The following is a 20298-nucleotide window of genomic DNA, read 5'->3' on the forward strand; positions in this document are numbered from 1 at the left end:
GTGTGTGTGTGTGTGTGTGTGTGTGTGTGTGTGTGAGTGTGTGTGTGTGTTTGTTTGTAAGCGCTCACGTACGTTTGTGTGGATAGTAGATTTGGGGTTTCATTTTAATGCTTTGCGTGTGTGGATAGTAGATTTGGGGTTTGTTTATTGCTGCTTCATGTATGTGAATAGTAGATCATATGAAATGAGAAAAGTAGGGGGAAGTTTTCCTTCACGTACGCGCGTTGTTTGGTTATGATCTAGGTAATATAAATTTTGTCTTAGGGGGATGTTTTCCATCACGTCCGCGCTTTTCGTATAAGAACCCACATTATTCGTCGTTCAAACCATTCTACAGAGAATAAAAAGAAGATGGCTTCAAACCAACTTCATAAAATGAAAGCATTGCAAGACGTCATGGACAATTTAGGTATGATGGAGCAAATGTTAGTGAGGCTAAACGAGGATCACTATTCTTATAGTCCCCATCGAGTGAAGATGGAGATCAACAATTTAAGAAAAGTAAAGGACATGATCAGTGCTCTGATGAAAGAAATAAAGGAGGAGAAGGAGGATGAAGAGGAAAGGATAATGATAAGAGAATGGAACGAAAAAATTGAAAAAGAAGAAGAAAATGAGAAGAGGAAGAAAGAAGAGGAGGAGAAGCAGAAAGAAGAGAAAAAGGAGGAAGAAAAGAAAGAAAAGAAGAGAAAAAGTGTAGGACAGAAAATAAGAATCTGGTGGAGAAATAGAAGAAATTAGAAGAAGAAACCCAAAGGCCCTTTTCAGGGCCACCCACATCTCTCGAAAAGAGATAGACTTTCAATTGCCTACCCCATTTTTTTTATTTTTAAAAACATCCCCTGTTCAATTCCCCTTGTCCCTAGACAGTCCCACGATTTATTCCCTATGTTCAATTCCCCTTGAGGCTCAACAGACCCAAGATTATTTTCCATGTTCAATTCCCCTTGAGGCTCAACAGACCCAAACTTTTTTTCCAATGTTAAATTCCCCTTGAGGCTCAACAGACCCAAAAAATTTTCCCATGTTAAATTCCCTTGAGGCTAAAGTGACCCAGGTGTTTTCGTAATGTTAAATTTCCCATTGAGGCTAAAGTGACCCAGGGGTGTTTTTAATGCTAATTCCCATTGAGGCTAAAGTGCCCCCATTCACTACTAATTAGGTCCAAAAGTGGCATCGTCACTTTCGCGATAAAAGTGGTATCGTCACTGTGACGATATAATTTTTCTGTCAGTGATATTTTCAATATCAGGCTCTAAAATATGTAATATTTGTTCTACAAAATCGATAATATCAATAAATGTTAGACCAACATATTATTTTGTTATGAATATTTCATTTGTACTGACTTCTTATTGTGCTTTTCTCCATGATTGCATGTTATATATCTCTATTTTGTAATCGACCTTAGTCCAAAATCAAGTTAATGGTCTCCCAAGCAGCGACATTTATTTTGTAAACAGCATGATACATAGATAATATTTCTCTATGATTATATAATGAATATTCCGATCATTATTCATAGAGGTAAACGTGTTTATTTGAATATGAGTAAAATAAATCAGTTTTATACTTGGAAATTACCAAACTTGTTGACAACTTTTAATGTTTTAGAGAGGAAACTGACCTACACCCTGCCTCTGTTGTTCTGTCCTAGCTTTTTATATCAATATTGTTTACTTTGGAATGACTAATTCTTGCCTTTTTCATTGGAAGCCGAATCATTCTTATTATTGTGTTCAGTTTTTAACTTGGGTGGATTTATTTATTCAAGATAGTATTCACTGGAAGAACAAAGTGCTAAATAATGTTCTTGAACTAAGACATTATTTTGGAATTATGTGAATTCAGTCAAGGACATTTTTGGTTAAATTATTGGGATACATTAAAAGACAGTTAATACAATCCCACTATCCAGCCTATTGACACTTAAGCTCATTCGAAATTACAGGCACATCAATACATTCAATATTGGAAGTTCTTTGGAACACCGCTTGTGTTCAATTGGATCTTCATACAATTGCACTTGTAATATAACCTTTTGGACTATGTGCTATTTAATTCACAATATGGTACGTTCTGTTATATTTTCACTTTGCAATCAAGGAAATAAACTATTTGTTGAGGTTTACAAAATTTATTTGTTTTCGCTTTTTCCTGGTACTTAATGATCATAGAATCGTAACAGAAGACATGGGGTTCGTCCCAGTATATGAATGTCTCCAAACATTTCAGAAAACTTAGTTAGTTTATTTTTTTTAACGTAAAGTCACTTTGTTTCCGAATTTTCTTCGTCTTTGGTATTTTTGTTTCACATATTTGAGAAATATATAATAAGAACAACAAGCTTTTAAAATGTCATCTAAAGTGGCGAACATTTTCGCTTTTTTCTGTTACTTTGATACGTAATGGTATATGTTCTATTTCCTGTTATTCTATTTCGGCAGTGTGTTCATCCTCGACAGATGGCTAGTCTGCCTATTTACCGTTTCGATTTTGTCGATTAACGCGGTGATAGACATGTTTTAAGTCTATCTCACCTTCACTCACATTTATTTTTAAATCATTGTTTTCTTTGCGAAAATATATATTACCTGTATCAATTTTCTTTTCTTTACTGCATGTTTTAAAACATTAACTTAGTTTTTCATCTTTTGATTATTTAGTTTTATTTCACGATTTAAGTCTTTCTTAAACTGTTCCCACAGTAATTGGAAATAACTTTAGTCTTCTATTGATTTTTTAAAATATCTCTTTCCATGTCCCTGTTTATCTGTTGCTGAATCGGTAGATATTGTTGTTCTATTTCATCCGTTCGTACATGTTATGAGACTATTACAGCATCAGAAAGGGCATTCTTTCTCTACTTAAAGACGTCTCGTGCATCAATAACCTTTTCTTGTTTTGGTAAGGTTTTCTTTGTGCATGTCTTACACTTTTGGCAGCTCTTTCTGTATCACTGCTCAACAGCTGTTAGCTTATCGTCTATTGGTATTTAATCTCTCTATGTTATCATATATTTTTAATTATTATTCTCAAAAGTCTTATGTAATTTAGTATCAATACGTCTTTGCATCTACAACACATCTTTAATTTTCAGGGTCGCCTTAATTTGTAAAACGGTGATGTTTCAGGTTGAGAGCTTATAATGTGAATATAAATCTGGACTAGTGCTGGAACTGCCGTCGCATCCTTTACGTGTGTACATTGCCGTGACAAGAAATTCTGCCCCCACCCAACTGAATTCCGGGACCCCCTCCCAATATAGTTGTTTCATAGAAATTTACACAGCCCATTCCCGTTTGCGGGGGATGCTTGGGCAGTTCTACGCAACTGCGTCTGTATATTTGCAAACAGAAGCACTTGGACCGCAGAATGGTTTTATCTTGAAAATCCTGTAGTAAAAAAAAATACATCCGTTACATTCATTCCGTGAGAATCTTTAACTTTTCAGTTGGTTAATGGCTTCTTTTGTAGTTGCTTGTATTGCCGATTAACACTGTCTTGAGCTGATGAAGAAAATTATATACATTTCTGGGTTGTAACAACCTACAAACGGTATTTGATTTGGGAGACCTCTGTGGTATCTCGAGCTATCAGATCCTAGCAATTTCGAGGCGAGGGTTGTTATGAAATGATTGCTCAGTGTTACAATACTTCTTTAACAGTGTTTTCAAAATGCAATAACATAGCTTTCGTCATTGTTATTAGCAGTCATTTCTTCATTGATGTGTACATTTTTTTCCGTCATGGAATCCATAAAAAATCGACACACTGGAAAAAATTGTTTTCATTTTGGTCAGTTATATTATAACATATATTGTAATAACCGACTTCATGACTGTGCAATGTAACTCTTTGGGGGATAGTAACAATTCCTTTAGATCTTTAATACATTCCAAATATACTTTTCATGAAACGACTCTCTTTAAGACATCAGGTAACACTTTGTCGTAGGTTTCACATCTGTCAAACTTTGCAATGGTCCCATTATATCTTTCATACATTCAAACTATTCATTTAGGACGTTAATCTCATTAAGGCATCATTGAATAGTTTAGTATAACCTTTAATGCTGTGAAATGCTTCATTACCATCAGAAAAAGTTTCCTCAATCAATATCTATTAAACAAAATAATTATGTGCAACAATTTTTAAACAAAATATTTTGATTCAATCTTTTCCAGCTACAAAGAATCAGACTTGTTAGAAATACAATACAAATAAATAATATTAGTGCTTAAATAAAAAAATAAAAAAATAAATAAATAAATAAACAAATCAACAAATCAAATTTAAATATAATTAATAAATATTTTTTTCAAACATATATTTCAAGTACAAATATTTTTTCAAATATATCTCAAGTAAATTTTTTTTAAAATGCCATGAAAAAGAAAACCAGATTAAAAATGTAAAGATCTTCAGTAAGTATATAAATCTTTGAAAACTAATAATAATAATAATAATAATAATAATGAGGACTTTGTATAGCGCCTAATCTTTAGAACCTCTAAGCGCTTTACAACATTAGACAACACCTATAAGATAAAAAAACATATAATGATATGATCACAAAAGCAAACACCATGAAATTAGAAAATATTTTTTTAAAAACATGCTGAGAATATTTAAGGTAGGAAACATTATTAGATCTTTCAGTTTTTTCTTGCAGTCGAAATAAATGAGTTTTGATAGCACTCTTGAATGGGATCACTGTGTCTTTCTAAGTTCAGTGGGCAATTCATTTCACGTTGCTGGGCCCTGGTATGCAATAAGAACGCTTTCCATATGACTTTGTTTTCATAGTGTGAATAATGAGTATACAATTGTCAGAAGAGGAGCGTAAGTATCTTGCTGGTGTTTACACATGGGTGAGGTCGGATTGCTATGTTGGACTAGAGTCCGACAGTGAAACGTAGTACAGAGAACAAATTTTTTGTTTGATTCTGGATCGAATGGATAGTCAGTGTAGGGTACAGAACAGCTGGGAGGTGTGCTCTGATCGTGGTACTCTACTCCGAGCAGCTGTGTTTTGAACTTTTTGAAGTTTCTGGTGCAGATATTGAGATGAAATAATTAGATAGCAGAGTAGTACTTATAATTTATTTTTTTTAAAGAGTCTTTATTCTTAAACTGATGTAATTTCAAATACAGAACACTAACACACATGCACCCCCCCCCATATTTCTGAGAATTTGGAATTTCTAGTTGTTGCTCGCATTTTCTCGAGAAATGTCGCTATCCAAGTTATAGCTACGACCATACAATTTCTCGAGAAACAGCGCAACAATTTTTGTTAATTTATAATAGCGAAAATATTTGTTTGTCCTTTGCTATTATAATCAGAAAGGGATACTTTGTTTTACGCAGGCGAGTCTTTGTTCAAAAATTAACAAAATTCCGTGTTTTGTGCGCGATTTCTCGAGAAATGATCTATTCCAAGTTGAAGTCCATTTTTAACATCCTGCCTTTTTCAATGCATGCTGGGTAGTAACGCCGTTTCCTGGAGTTTCAAAGCTTCTATCTTCTCAACCCCGGGAAACAAAATAGAAGTTATGTAGGGTGTTATTTAATAAGAGGTAAAACCTGTTGATGTGTGCACTCGAATTGTTTTTGTAGAAACTCAGGTGTAGCTCTTGTTTTGAGCGAGCACACATCTACAATGGATTTTTACAATTTGTTTACAAATGGAAACGAGCACAAGCATGAACCAGCTTCGGAATACATTTGCTTTTATCAATCGTGTAGTGGTATTATAAGTCAAAAGAAACGATCTTTAAGTTGGCTTAATAGCAGCATTGTGTTCGAAAGTATTTTTTGTTGTTGTTGTCAGAAATGGGTACTTCATTTTACTCAGGCGAGTCTTTGTTCAAAAATTAAACCGATTCCAGAACATTTAAGTTTTAAAGAATGTTATGTCTATTGTTAAATAATTGACTTCAGAGGTTTCTTGCAACCTTCCCCAAGGAAGTTCATATAAAAGTTAAATACACATAATAGCACTTCAAAAGACCAAGACCACAATGGACATACATTAATTTTAGATAAACTACTTCTTAGGGGATAGGTGGATAAGATACAATATAAACTGTAGACAAGACAGAGATATTAGAGTCAAAGTGCATTTGCATACAAAGAAAATTAAAGCAACACAAAACAGTAAGATGCAGTATACATACAACTTGTGACTAAAAGACACAAGCACACAAACAAGAATATATCAAGTACATATAGTGGGAGCTCATTCAGTGTCTTGGATCACAAACAATTAAAGGAGTTGCTGTGATCTCTACCAATATGCACATCATGTTTTGAAACTGGTCCGTTCCAGTCTGCAATTATAAGAGACATGTTCAGTGTTAAGTAGTATATGTTGTTGATAATCTGTCCTGATATATTTTAAACCTTGAGCTGGTTGGACGTTTACTAGTGTGAACACAGTAATCACAATTTAAAATTATATGCATGTTGCAGTTTTGCTTTTTCAAAGTGTGTCAGTTTTTGGTACACTACACCACCAGATAGAATAACAGGGATATAGGGAAGAATGAGTGCTGTGCAAGATTTTCTATGTGTGGATTAAAACAAAAGAAGAAATAATTGGGAATCACACTTGATCAATTTGCCAATGGAATTGCTTTCAGTAATTGTCATTTGATCTTGTCTTGAGTAATGCCTAAGTAAGTAGTAACAATTCTTGTCTCTTGAGACTATCTCTTTGTTGAGGCCCTCCTCATCTCCAGTATTTACGGCAGATTGTTTTTTTGTTTGACAGGTATTTACAAAACCATGGTAAATGACTATTATTAATTAATTAATTAGAAATCATTGTTGCACCTTGAGCATGGGTTCATGGGTATTCTGCAGTTTTTAGTCCTGTGTCTCTCAAATCTTGAGTACTGTGCACACCCTAGGTGTGCTTTTTTGTTATGGCAAAATACATAAATCTGCCTTTATATTTTCTGTAGATCATGCATGCTTTTGTGATGGTCAGAGTTGCTAAATGCAAAAAGACCTTTAAGATATCAGTTAATTTATGTTTTAAAATAACATTTTGGCAGTAAAAGCATTTTTTTTTTGCATGGATAATTCTGATACATTAATTTGAGCTGCATGGCAGTCTCATTTTCCATTGGTGTCCCCAGAGCTTTTGTTTTGGAATAGTCCAATTGAAGGTTAGCTACCTTGCTTTCAGAGTTTGTCTATAATTTCTTTCTTATCTATAACATGTATTATTAGATCAGAACTGTAACTGTTCCATTTTCCTTGCAATGCATCCTCTAATTATAACAAGGCATGGCATTGCTTTTGATTGTACTTAATTATAATTTGATAAGTCATTGTTTATGTTGTGCTCTAATATTTGGATGAAATTACTTCTCTCTAGTTAGAATAGGTTGGTGAAAACAGTGAGAAGTTTATGCAGAAAGTTCAAAATGTGCACTTGTTTTTGTATTTTTTCATAGCAGGTTTAGGTTATTAAAATGCTGATGAAATGCTGATGAAATACTGTTAAAAGTTGTGGTCGACATTTAGATCAAGCATATATTTTTCTGACTGTACTCTTAAATATGTTATCAATATGCAAAGTCATTACAATGATCTGAGAAAACAAATTCTTGATCCCTAACGTGGAAACCATAGTAATCCAATCACATGTATAACAAAGTATTATAATATTTTATAGGATCATTGTGTACAGATGCAAGATGATTGAGAGTGTACAAGTTCGTCAGCGTGGAGCTTATGACTTTGAGACCCACTATGATAACCTCTGTGCCCTGCAGGATTCCTGCCCACTTCCAGCAGTAAAGGCTCATCTGTCACAAGGAGTACTGGACCTGAATGGGGACAGAATCAGGTATAATTTACAACAGTATCATTTACATGTGTCCAAAAGGAAAGCAAAAAAGGCATTGTATTGAGTATCATAAAGGAGTGAAATTTTCTGGAATAAGAAATTTATTAACTTTAAACCAGTCATTTATGTTACTTGAAGTTATAGTTATCAGGGAAACACAGATTGGAATAGCCAATGCTGTCAGGTTTAAAAGTGGACAATAATTTCCTTTACAGAGTAGTTCCCATGGCATTGTATTGGCCAGGTCTTTATCTGACGCTTAAAGAACTTGTGAAATCACATGCAAGCAACTAGTGAGTGAAGAAAACTTAAGTAAATTGGAAGCAAATAAAAGTGGGAAAATTGTTGTCACCATTGTGATTTATTAGATAATGATTTGACTATATTTTTAACCATTTTGTTTATTTATTTTGTATCTTATATGCCATTTGCAATAATAAAATAATAATTAAAATGAAATAACTGTTGATCATAGATTTAGCAACAACCACATTTTTGAGTTTGTACAACTGCACACATAAGTTCCCGTGACCTAGTGGTTAGAGTGTCCACCTTGGATGTGGGGGGGTTGGGGGTTCAAACCCTAGCCAAGTCATACCAAAGACTCATAAAAATTGTACAAAAAGCTGCCTTGCTTTTTGCTCAGCATTAAGAGGTTAGTGTTAGGACTGGTCAGCCTGATGTCAGTATAATGTGATTAGGTGTGACATGATGCTGACATCAGTATAAACTGTCATGCTGCAGACATCATAGCAGGGTGACAAAAAAATTGTTAAAGTACGTTAGATATCCAAATCACACACACATTAGTTTAGATTTTAAGGTTCCTCAGAGATCTATTTTAGATGAACCGGTTTGTACCCAGTGCAGCAATTAAAAGATTTATTTGAGTGGTTACTTGCTTTCAATGTTGCTTTATGAACATGCTTGGCTATATCATGCTGTGGAAATGGGATAGAAAACCTGTAGCAATATATACCACAGAATCTGTGTATTACTTCCAGTGATCACAATAACTGAAAGGTGTTGAGAATTGCCCCCTATATGCCACAGGATCTTAGTACAGTGCTATTTTAAAACTTGTTATGGTATATATACAGCTGTATGCAACTACATTAACTTGTACACAATGCCTGTTACAAATTGTATTGAAGTTTAATAATGTACAGTATATTTGTAATGCTGTTTATAATGGTGGATTGCAGCATATCATGGCATACAGTTAATTTCATGGTCTTTATTACCATTCTAATTGTTATAAATACTAAGATGGATAATATTAAAATTTCTCATTGATTTATGTACTAGATGAAAGTCATGAGGATTTATGTATGTTATTTCACTTATACTTTGCATGTTAGAGTGCCTCAGGGGAGATAAGTTGTTTTTAACCTAGTTAGTCTCTTAAAATGAATTATTATTATTATTATCATTATTATTGAGGAAAAGAACATATATTGGTTAATTGTTAAAATATTGTTCATGCACTGAATATTCTGTTCTTAATGCTTTTGATTCTTTGCAGTTTAAAAAATTTCAGAATTGTTGTTTCAGGGCCAATGACTGGATGCCAGTATTAAACACCCTGAAAATAAACAAGAGCCTTGAATTTGTAGCCATTCGAAGTTACTATCAGCCATCAGCAGATGATAATGGTGATTTGAGGGGTGAAAGTTTTGTTTGCTAAGTTCCTGCCATGAACTTTTGATATTCAGCTTATATGCTTAATATGTTTGAAGTGTAATTTTATGTAAAATATTGGAAGTGTATGTAACTTAGAATGCATGCACATTGTATTATAGCTTTGTAGTGTAAAATGACATTGCATGATTATCAGGTGAAATATCCATTATCACTTTGCTCTGGAAAAGTTTAAAATTTTACTGGTTAAATCACTGTATTATGTAGGTGGCCACAAAAATTAACTTACAATGTAAAGAATGCCATTTGTTTTCCCCATTTTATACAAATATCTGGTTCAGGTAAGAAGATAATTTTATGATATTTCCAGCCATTGTTATGTGTTGGCTTATGCTAACTTGCTGTGTGTATGTGTTTTTTTTTTTCCTAGCCATGTTTGGAATTATTTTTCATTCAGTATCACTCTGCCAATAATTATGTTCCATCATACAATATTGACTAAGAGAAAAGTTGCCTTTATCTGTTAACAGTGCAAACAGCAATTCACGGTTGGAAAAATCTGGAAATTTGCATAGCGCAAAACTTCTCATTTCAGAAAAGAAAGCTATAATAGAGAAGCGCAAGACTCCATCTGTAAGGTCCAAGGAGATAACATATCGGCTATGTAAGTCACTGAAAGAGTGCCTGTCAACTAGCCCTGCCATTACTTGCCTGGAGCTACAGGGACTGCCCTTCAGAGAGAGAGACCTTAACCTACTCATGCGGGTATATCATTAACATATCAGTGATAAAACTGTTGGATAACAGTGAGCATGTAATAGCAGCTAGGAATGGGAGCACTGGTTAATCAGCAATTTCAGCACTTTTGTCAGTTTAGGGACATTATATGCAAATCATTCACCTGTTATGCATAATTTTCTCTAAATACATAGTACATACTAACTTAACATCTTAGAAGGCAATACTGTCAATACTTAAATTAACGTATTCCTGCAGTATGTGAAAATTCATGCACTCTTTCAAAACTTGTTCAGTTTTGAAGTCCTTCAGCTGAGGGGTTTTATTTTAAAGACCTTGAATTCATATTTAGCTTTGAAAAGATATTGATTTCCATATGTTTTTAATAATTGATCAGTTTTAGAATTTAGCAGAGAACAATATAAACATCATGACTGAATAGTGGTGTTTTTTTAATTGATTTGGATTTTCAACGTAGCTTTAAAAAATTTCAGTCATATCGCTTTGATGTCTGCAGTGTGGCAGTTTACAGTGATGTCTAGCACTGGGGCATCATGCCGCAGACATGTAGCATGATCTCCCACCTAGTCATATTATCCTGACACCAGGAGGACCAGTCCTAACACTAACCTCTTAATGCTGAGCGCCTAGCGATGCATATGTTAGTACCAGTTTTTTAAGTCTTTGGTATCACTCGGCCAATGTTTGGTCTTGCATCTGAGGCAGATGCTCTAACCACTAGGCCACTGGAACAGTCCTGTTACTTTGGATGTTTATGATGAGGATTTACCTCATATTTCTGGCCATGTCACCAATGTTTTGTGCTGTTTTTATTACTTGTGACCCTGCATCTTGAATAAGTTGGAAAGAAAGTGCATTGGACCAGGGTAAGCCAAGATATTGGTGACTAAAACATGAGTTTGGCGACAAATGCAACCTTGTTTCATAAAGCTCCTAATTGGATTGTTAAATTTAAGGATTTTTGTGTGATAAAGTTACCCTTGACTTAAATTTCAGTGAAACTCACTGGGATAGTGAAGTTTACTTTGTCTAACCTCTCCTATAGTCCTTTTCCTCAGTTAAGCACATTGATATTTGGCTCAAAATAATGAAATTGCATGTTGTTTTTATAGATTTGATACCATTTTTCAGCACATGATAGTCTATAAGAAGATGGCTGGAATGTTTGATGGAGGAATAATCTGGAAAAACAAAGGGGAGGAATCACCAACCCTCAGGAAGCTAGTGGCATGTTTTCTCACATACCCCATTTGGCCAAGCCCAAGGCTTGAAACTGTGGACAGAGGTGAGATGTCAGTGATCTGTTAAGGCAGGTGCCTTAGACCACTCATCAAGCTGGGGCCCCCATGTGTCATCTGTCCATTAAAAAAAATTCTGTGTTAATATGCTCAGAAATCACATATCGTAAAGTTAATCTGATATCAAATATGATAGCTGTTGCTAAAATAGAAAACCCTTTAAATGACTTAATAAAAACCATGGAACAGAGCTGTTACTACAATGCCTTTAAAACCAAAGGTCACATGTCATCATTTTCAGTTTAGTGTATTGACTCAGAGTCTTAAATTATGTAAAAGAAGGAAAGTGAAATTAACAATTTAAAATAAAATCAACAAACAATTTATTTCTCTACAGTGTAAAATGAAAACTCAAGAGACACTCATTTTATTTCGAATTAAATCCTTAAATAATTCTAACTGTCCAGTATTTAATGTGAGACAGCTTGCCAGTAGCTTTCCATGGGTTGATGTTTTTTCTTGGGGTTTTCCTCCACCAAAAGTACTATCCACTATGTGTAGCCTGTAATGTGCTGAAAACTACCACAAAACCAAACCAGTTACCTATTTTCCATATTCTTCTAATAGAGGAAAAAAATTACAATTCAGATCACCAACCAGACTGAATCAGGGTTCTGAATTGGGAGATGGTTTTATTTCAAGGATAAGTTAGCTCTTTTCCTTAATAACTGAGACTGATCAGTAGCTCACAATATTTAGAGCTGTTTGTTCACTAATTTCTGATTCTGTATTCTTTCCTAGGGGCTGATGAAGAACAACACTTTGAACCATTTCTCCCTGGAGTTTTGCCGAATAGGAGACACTGGGCTTGAAAGTAAGTGCTCTGTCCTTATGTAGATATGACCTAGTTACAGTGCAGATATTGTGGAATTTTAGGCTAAAATCCTGTGAAAATAAGATATGATTTTTCTCCGTTTTCTACTTTTCTCCTGAATCAGATTTTTCTTGATATAGTCCGTTTTTTTTATATCATCTTCGATCTGTTATTTTAAAAATAGTCTGTCCAGTCTGATTATGTAATGACCCTTGTAAATTATTAGTTCCATATATTAGTTTGCACACGACTCTTGTAAAGAGTATTCTGATTGGTCGAAGGTTTAAATTCATCCAATGAATCTTCATGTAATGGAAACTGATGATAATGGAAAGAAGAAGCATGCTTATAAAAACATGGCATCCTGAGTTGTTGAGAGAGAAAGCATGACACGAAACATTTAGATAAAGGTTTAAAAAGGTATGGAAATAGGAACGGCTGAAGCAAACAGTTGACAAAAATTCAGTTTGTCAGTTCATAAGAAAACTGAACACTAGAGACTGACATTTTGTGACCTCTGCAAGAAAGATCTGAATTACAGTCATCGTGGTTGGAAGAGTTTGGAACAGCACCTACAAAAGAAGCTGCATATGGAAAAATCAATGCTCAGAATGCATCTGGAAAAAGTGCACTTAATTACTATAAGAAGAAAGATTTCTTGCATGAGGGAACAGATGTAGACCCTTGTCAGAATATGCGCATTGTATGTCGCCAATACAAGCACCAGCTTGAAAGGAAAAAGGCTGTCGTTGAAAAGGAAAACAAATGATTGCACATTGAGCCTAAAAAGGAAGGCTAAAGAAATCTTTGCCAAAGCCACAAAAAGAGTTCAACTGGCATATCAACAGTTTGTGTCAAATGGAGAAAAAGACAAGTGAATGTATGGGATTTTTTGTATATATTTAATGTACTTGGGTGTTTATTTTACAGATTTGTTATGAAAAGAGAGAAGTATAATATATTTGATGCAAAATTGACATATCATTGTGACTTAATCGCGATGTGAACAAATTCATGTGACTATAAATATTGTGAAATTATTGAAGTAAAGTTGAACATTTTTGGTAAGTTTATTAGTTTTTCAAATGATTATTTTTTTTTTTTTATGATCGTAAGCTGCCCCTTGAGACCCCATTGGGGGAGGACCCCCAGACCCCTCTTTTTCAGCTTATTTTTTTATGGAAGACCAAAATCATGTCTGTAACATGGACACTGAGGGCAAGGGATTAAGTAGAACTGGGTGTCAACTAGATCTGTTCAATATCCACTCAATATTTTGGGGTTAATTCCCAGATTTTAATACTACCATAGTGTATTTTACAGCATTCCTCACAGAATGTATTGCACTGGCTGCATTACTTGACTCACTGAGTAAACAGATTTGATACATCCCGATGTCATCGACAAGACCAAGGGAGGTGTCAGGTTCTTACATGGTTCAGTACAAATGCAAACTATAGTGACATAGGAAATATGAAAATACCACATTTTACTTTACTTGGACCTCATTCGAAACCCAGCTCCATGATCATGTGCTCTTGCAAGGATACATGCCTTCTGTTTTGTATCAAGTATTACTACAATACTAATGAGAAAAAATATTTTTCATAACAGTGCATGTTAAATTGGTACATGATTGTGCCTGTTTATCTTTACTTGTATAATACTTCCAAAACCAACTTGTTGGAAGTTACTAAAGTAATTAAATGAAAACCACCATATTGCCACAAATGCATGGGACATTCATATAAGACACAAATAAACACTACTATTTGTAGCATACAAGTATGATAAAGCACATTTCTCTATTTGATTTATTGAATGGTCCATGCAGTCAAATGTAGCATCTTTCCCCTTGTTCTTTTTCTGGAAGAAAAGCAGAATATGTATATATATTTTCACATAGCCACATAAATTAAAATCATTACACCATTATGTTTTGGGAAGCACTTAAATATTTTCCTAAGATTCTTTGCTTAAAAATACAGCCTATAAATGAGTATAGTGTACAGTTGAAAAGAGTATTTTGCGCTGTTTCTGTAGCTTGGCCAACAGGTAAGTTCCACATGATGCAGTGGACAACCAATATTACATAATTGTATTACTGTGAATAAATTTAAAAAAAGTGGGGGTGGCAATGAAATTTCATCTCTCTATTATGAACCATAATGTGGACAGCTGAGATGACCACTGTGTCCGTGATGGATATGGCATAGACAGATGTCAGCTGTTTTCATGCATGTCATCGAGGCAACTGTTCAAGACAGGGAATATAGTGTTATATTAGTTAACACACTGAACAAATGATCAAAAGAGTATGGATTTGAATTCTTTTGTTGGATCAGCCTGGGTCAGCTACCATGGTGTGTCCTTGGGTAAGGCACTTTACTCCAGTTGCCTTGGTGCTATATATACCTACTTGTGTTACGGTGCAATATAACACCAATGCAAACAACCCATCCTTGCTCCAGATGGCTATACACCTGGGTAATAGCATAAAAACTGTCAAGATCCACATTCTATGATTCGAACCATGTACATAAATGATTAGCATGAAAAGACAAAATCGCTAAACTAAATTTATATTTGTCCCATGGACAGTCCTTTCCCACCGGGACCTACCCAAAAAGGTTAGACTTTGGTATTGTATCAAAATAAGGAAATGTGAGGATATGTGTTTACAAAACAGAAGTCACTGAGTGACTCTATGATCCAGATAAATGTTGATATTTTGTAATGAAGATAAATTTCAAGCAGAACTATGGAAATTTACTGCATATAGTATAACCTGTATATGACATGCTCTATAAACTGGCTTCTTGCAGAATAATCCTTGAGGAGCAGAAAATAAAGCACTTAGGTCTTTTTCGTCAAAATGGTTTTTGAGCTTGTTGTTTTCAAGAATCTTTGCTAAATTAACTTGTATAGAATTGACATAGTTGAAACTGTACATGAATAAATAACTACATGATTGTTGAAAGTAAATATTAGATACAAAATAGTTTATTATTTATAGTGTTGAGTTGACCAATTCCTGATGCACATGGACCTGTCGCAAGTATTTACCAAGTAGTCATACTAATAATGGTTGATTATTTATTAAAAGGTACATGATGACTTTACAGCTTGGCAATCTCCTAATTATACTGGTACATGTACTTATTTACTTACGTGTATTTTCCTTTTTGTAGAAGAGCACTATAATGGTTCCTGTAGGCTCAGATAATTTCTGATGTTTCTCTATTATTCTCAGTTATATGCAGAGGGATAAAGAACTCAACATCAGTTAACTCCGTGAACTTTACTGGCTGCAGTCTGTCCTGGAAAGGAGCTGATGCTTTGGCAAGAGTAATCAAGGTAGGTGGTTTTTTGTATAGACTGACTGCAAGAAGTTTTCGACCATCTACACTTGTGCTGATGTCAAGTGTCGCAGAAGGTAGAACTTTGTTTCTGTGTGCTGGTACTGGTTGTCAAGAATTTATTGACCATGCTACATGTGCTGTTGACAAGTGTTGCAGAAAGTAGAACTTTGTTTTAAGGTGCTGGTATTGGTTGTAAAGAATTTATTGACCATGCTACACTCATGCTGTTGACAAGTGTCGCAGAAGGTAGAACTTTGTTTTAATGTGCTAGTACTGGTTGTCAAGAATTTATTGACCATACTACATGGCTGTAGACAAGTGTCACAGAAGGCAGAACTTTGTTTTAGAACTAACATATTGCACACGACTGTCTTCTATTAGGCTTTATAGCATCATTAACAGTATGGCAGCTTCAAAATATGAGTTCTTGAACATCCCAAGAGCAAAGAGTTCTATTTGGAATAGATTTTCACTAACAATGGAGTTTGGTACTAATACCCTTGATAAAATGGTTGTTTTGTGTAATATGTGCAAAATTTTAAATCAGACATACAGGTGGAAAGACAAATATCTAAACCCTTTTTATGGTCCATTAGTATTGTGCAACAGTGCGAGACAATCTCTGGCATAACAGCCGAAGGTTTCAGTAAAGACGTACCAAACGTTTTAGGATGGCAACCAATTATTGTGGGTATGCCTAGTTGCACATACTAGATAAAAAATATTCATCACAAAGAGCCACAGCTATCACTCATGTCATTGCCATTGTCATCATTCACGACTCATATCCATAGTGTTGTGTCAGAAAAGGTATTCTTAAACATGGCATCGGTGCTTGATTTGCAATATGTTGTACCATCTGGACAAGTTCTCTGCGAAAATTATCCCAGATATGTATTTAAAAGTCAAAGAAGACAAAATCACACTTTTACCTCACAACTTAAGTTGCATTAACAACTGACAGTGTTAGATTCCTGCGTTGAAACCAACATAGGCCTGGAATCAATGATATTACCAATTTACTGTATTATTTATTCATTTTCAGATTCAATCTAAACAGTTACCAGTGGGATAATTTATGACTTCAAGTATTGTTTTAAACTATTTTCCTTCTTGTTTATGGTCCAACTAGGTTTGAGACTTGGCAGATAATCTTATCTGACCTATATGGCCAGGAAGAAGGTTCCTGCCAAATCTTCTCTTTAGGGTTCCCTTTGCTCTCAGGAGGGGGCTGTGGCACTTCCTTGTGTATGGAAGTTGCGTGCTTGAATGAGAGAGGTGTTCAGAGTTAAGGTTAGGCTTTAAAAAAAAAATTATCTACCTTGTAATAAGCAGTTAACAAAATGGTATTTGCCATATATGTTGGGACACTATATTTTGAGAAACTGTGAAGTCATTTTTAAAGTAATTTTTTTGAGCACTATATCTTCTGGGACACATTGTCTTTTTGAGTCGTAAGTTATGGGACACTTTTAAAATCATTTGAAAATTACATGTTGGAAAATGCACTCTAACTGAAATTCTTTTGAAAAAAATATTAAACTGTTTATTCCACTGCATCATCATCTCGTCAATACAACCCTTCTCCTGTACACATGTGATCCTTTCTTTCAGTGCATGAATATTTTTATAGCTTTTTCGTGCCGTCAGATATTATCATTAGAGGCAACACATCACCTGAAGCAGAAACTGCAAGGACTAAAGTCAGATTGTTTAAAATCTGCACCAGTTGCACACAATTCTCACAATTTTAACTCCCCTCTTATCATCAGTCCGCCCAGGAATGAGATCATAGTACACTAGAATTTCATCCATGTTAATGATCATATTGTTGGTGAAATCATCTTCTCCTCTTTCCTTCACAAATTCTTCAAATGATTGTATTTTCTCCAAATCTTCTGGGCGATGACTGGTCATATATGTCCGTGCACGAGCCATTGTATCATGTCACTTTAAAAATAGTTCCATTGCTTCCATTTAATTTTTAAATTCCCATGAATACCACTGATGAGGAACCAAGGTTAGCTTCCTTAAATCAGCGTCTTTGTATATTAAAAAAAATAAGAATTGGCACACGTACAAGAATCCAAGGTCAGATTGCTTTGTACTAAAATAACCTTTGTAGTGATATCGTTTTTTTAAGAATGCCTTGAAAGTAGGCAAAGTTGTCTTCTGAGGTTTTCTTCCTTTGCAATAATAATAAAAACCTTTGTCAGTAATGTCTTGTCAGTAAGATCGAACAATGAGTTTACTGCTCGCTGCTAGTTGTGTTTATTCACCACCTGGGCTTCTATTTTGCTTGGCATCTGCAGTTACAATTAATACTAACGGGCAGTGATGTCTGTGGGTAAATTGTTTACACAACAATAACTTGCTTTAATGATACTTTTTGTAACCCATGCTAGCAAAAAGATTGTCACTTGCGCTCAAGTGAATGTATTTTGAAATAATGATTTTTATTTGCTGTAATATAATTAACATGGATATAATTCAGTCTTGGTTATTTTGCACCTAACACTGTGTCATGCATGAATGGTAGTTGTCGTTAGGCGATTGGTTGATTATTTCCCTCTTGTTGGCAATTTTGTTGGATCCAGTTTTCAGTCAAATAACATATTCAAACCTTTGACTTAAGCCAAAATTGATTTGTTTCTCCATGTTCATGTTAATGAACAATGTATTATGTGTTATTGGACATAATTGAAACATGCTGTTATGGAAGCCTACGATACATATATGCATTTCGTGGATATATTTTATTCTTTAATGCTTGTGATGAAGAAAAAAAAGAATAAATGATAACAAATACAAGGTTATTTTCTTTTATTTTATTATAAGTGTTTTGTTTATGTCATTTCTTAAGTCTTGGGATATATGACCTAGTTGGAAAAAGTTTCACCGTAAGTTCTGGGACAGGAAAAAAACCAAACTATTTTATCATGTCTGAATATTTATTGTAAATATTTTAACTATTAAAGTGTTATATGAAGATCAGAGTGGTCTCATATTAACTGTCATGGTCACAGTCTGTATTCTTGAACAAAAAATATAACATGTTGAGTAATTAACTGAAATGTTATATGCTGTAATAATAATAATAATAATAATAATAATGATAATAATAATAATAATTATAATAATGATTTTATTTAAAGAGGGTAACACTGTTAGCTAATCTATCTTGAGGCCCTGATACAAAGGAATTTATTTATTTGAGCTGCATCAAAGAAACTGCTGGATATATTGGATAAGAGGGACTGGTGTTAGCACAAACATGTGGGTTCTTTAGCTTGACTTGACTGGCAGTGAAAGTAAATTTGATTGGCACATGTGGCCTGGAACAAGCATTCTGTCATAGTGTGAATCTAGCATCAAGGAAGTTTTACAAATACATGTTTAAAATGTGGGCCACCTAGAAAACCCCAAACAGCTGATTCCCAGCATGGTACATCTTCAAGTGATGATTTTGTTTGGATGGTACTGGCTGATGATGGTCATGATGACAAAGATGTTTAAAGTTTTGAAGTATATCAGAATATTGGGGCTGGGAATTTGTTCTTGGAAATACCAATGGGTGATTTTGAGCCTGAAAATGGTGTTCAATATGAGTCCAGTTTACATGCTGGATGGACAAAAATAAACAGCATACCTGTAAATGTTACTTCAAAATTGAATGTTGAAAAGGCGTAATAACAAGCCCAATTAAAATACAGTCAATTCAAAAGTAGAGTGCAATTTTCATTTCTTTGCTCTTATAATTGATCTGTTTGTTTAAAGTGAATTAAAAAAATACATCTGTCAGAACCAGCAGATTATGGTTTTGATGGACATAAAGCCCCAATACAGCATGATGGAAAAGATAGAAATCTGGCATTGTAGTCACTAAAGCCCTGATCGAAGAAAGTGAAACTTTCGCAATGCTAATGTTAATGAAAAATCTTAGTTTTGGAGCAGAAAAGATAATACCTGAGAGTTGTGGCAGCTTCCAAATAACAGCCATAAAGAACAGTTTCTAGCTGGCAAACCTAGCTATATATATGCCCTTTCAAACAACATACTGTGAAAGGGAGTTTCTCAGCACAGGGCAAAATTAACATACAGAAAAATAACAGTTTAATGATTATACAACTAGATGCAATGACTTTTTTAAAGATTTTGACTTCAATAGAGCATGAACAGAATGGAACAGGAACAAAGAGAGATGGATTTTGAATTGTTAGGTAAATATTTATCTATGGTCCTTTCCTCCTCCCTATCCTTTTTTTTTAATACTACTTCCCCTTTTGGTGGCAAGGGAGGAGCCCCCATTTAGTTAAAATCATGGCAGCATCACTGCATATGTAATTTTGTGACATTGGCCCCTGGATCAAATCATACCCCTAGTTGCATAGCTTGGATGTACAGGAATATACAGTGGTGTATTCTTGACCTAATTCCTGTTACTATTTTGTTAGACAAGGGATATAAATATATTACTTACAGGGTTGGAGTCACTTTCACTAACAACTGCATCATGCTTCCAGTGGTTATTTGATTGTAGATAACTGGCACACTCAGTCT

The 20298-nt window shown here is 34.4% G+C and overlaps 1 protein-coding gene across 1 annotated transcript in view; it reads left to right on the forward strand.

Moving 5' to 3' along the window:
* The first annotated feature begins 5480 nt into the window (after positions 1 to 5480).
* LOC149794100 (centrosomal protein of 78 kDa-like) overlaps positions 5481 to 20298 on the forward strand; it is a 122913-nt gene continuing 108095 nt past the window's right edge. Inside the window, exons 1-6 of the mRNA XM_089968072.1 lie at positions 5481 to 5582; positions 7691 to 7864; positions 9419 to 9519; positions 10101 to 10270; positions 12304 to 12376; positions 15630 to 15733. Of these exons, the coding sequence (XP_089824198.1) occupies positions 7713 to 7864; positions 9419 to 9519; positions 10101 to 10270; positions 12304 to 12376; positions 15630 to 15733 (600 nt within the window). The 5' untranslated portion in view covers positions 5481 to 5582; positions 7691 to 7712. The remainder of the gene's footprint in view (positions 5583 to 7690; positions 7865 to 9418; positions 9520 to 10100; positions 10271 to 12303; positions 12377 to 15629; positions 15734 to 20298) is intronic.

The sequence above is a fragment of the Sinohyriopsis cumingii genome, chromosome 8 (assembly GCF_028554795.1).
Source record: "Sinohyriopsis cumingii isolate HCF-2022 chromosome 8, ASM2855479v2, whole genome shotgun sequence".
Lineage (NCBI taxonomy): Eukaryota > Metazoa > Mollusca > Bivalvia > Unionida > Unionidae > Sinohyriopsis > Sinohyriopsis cumingii.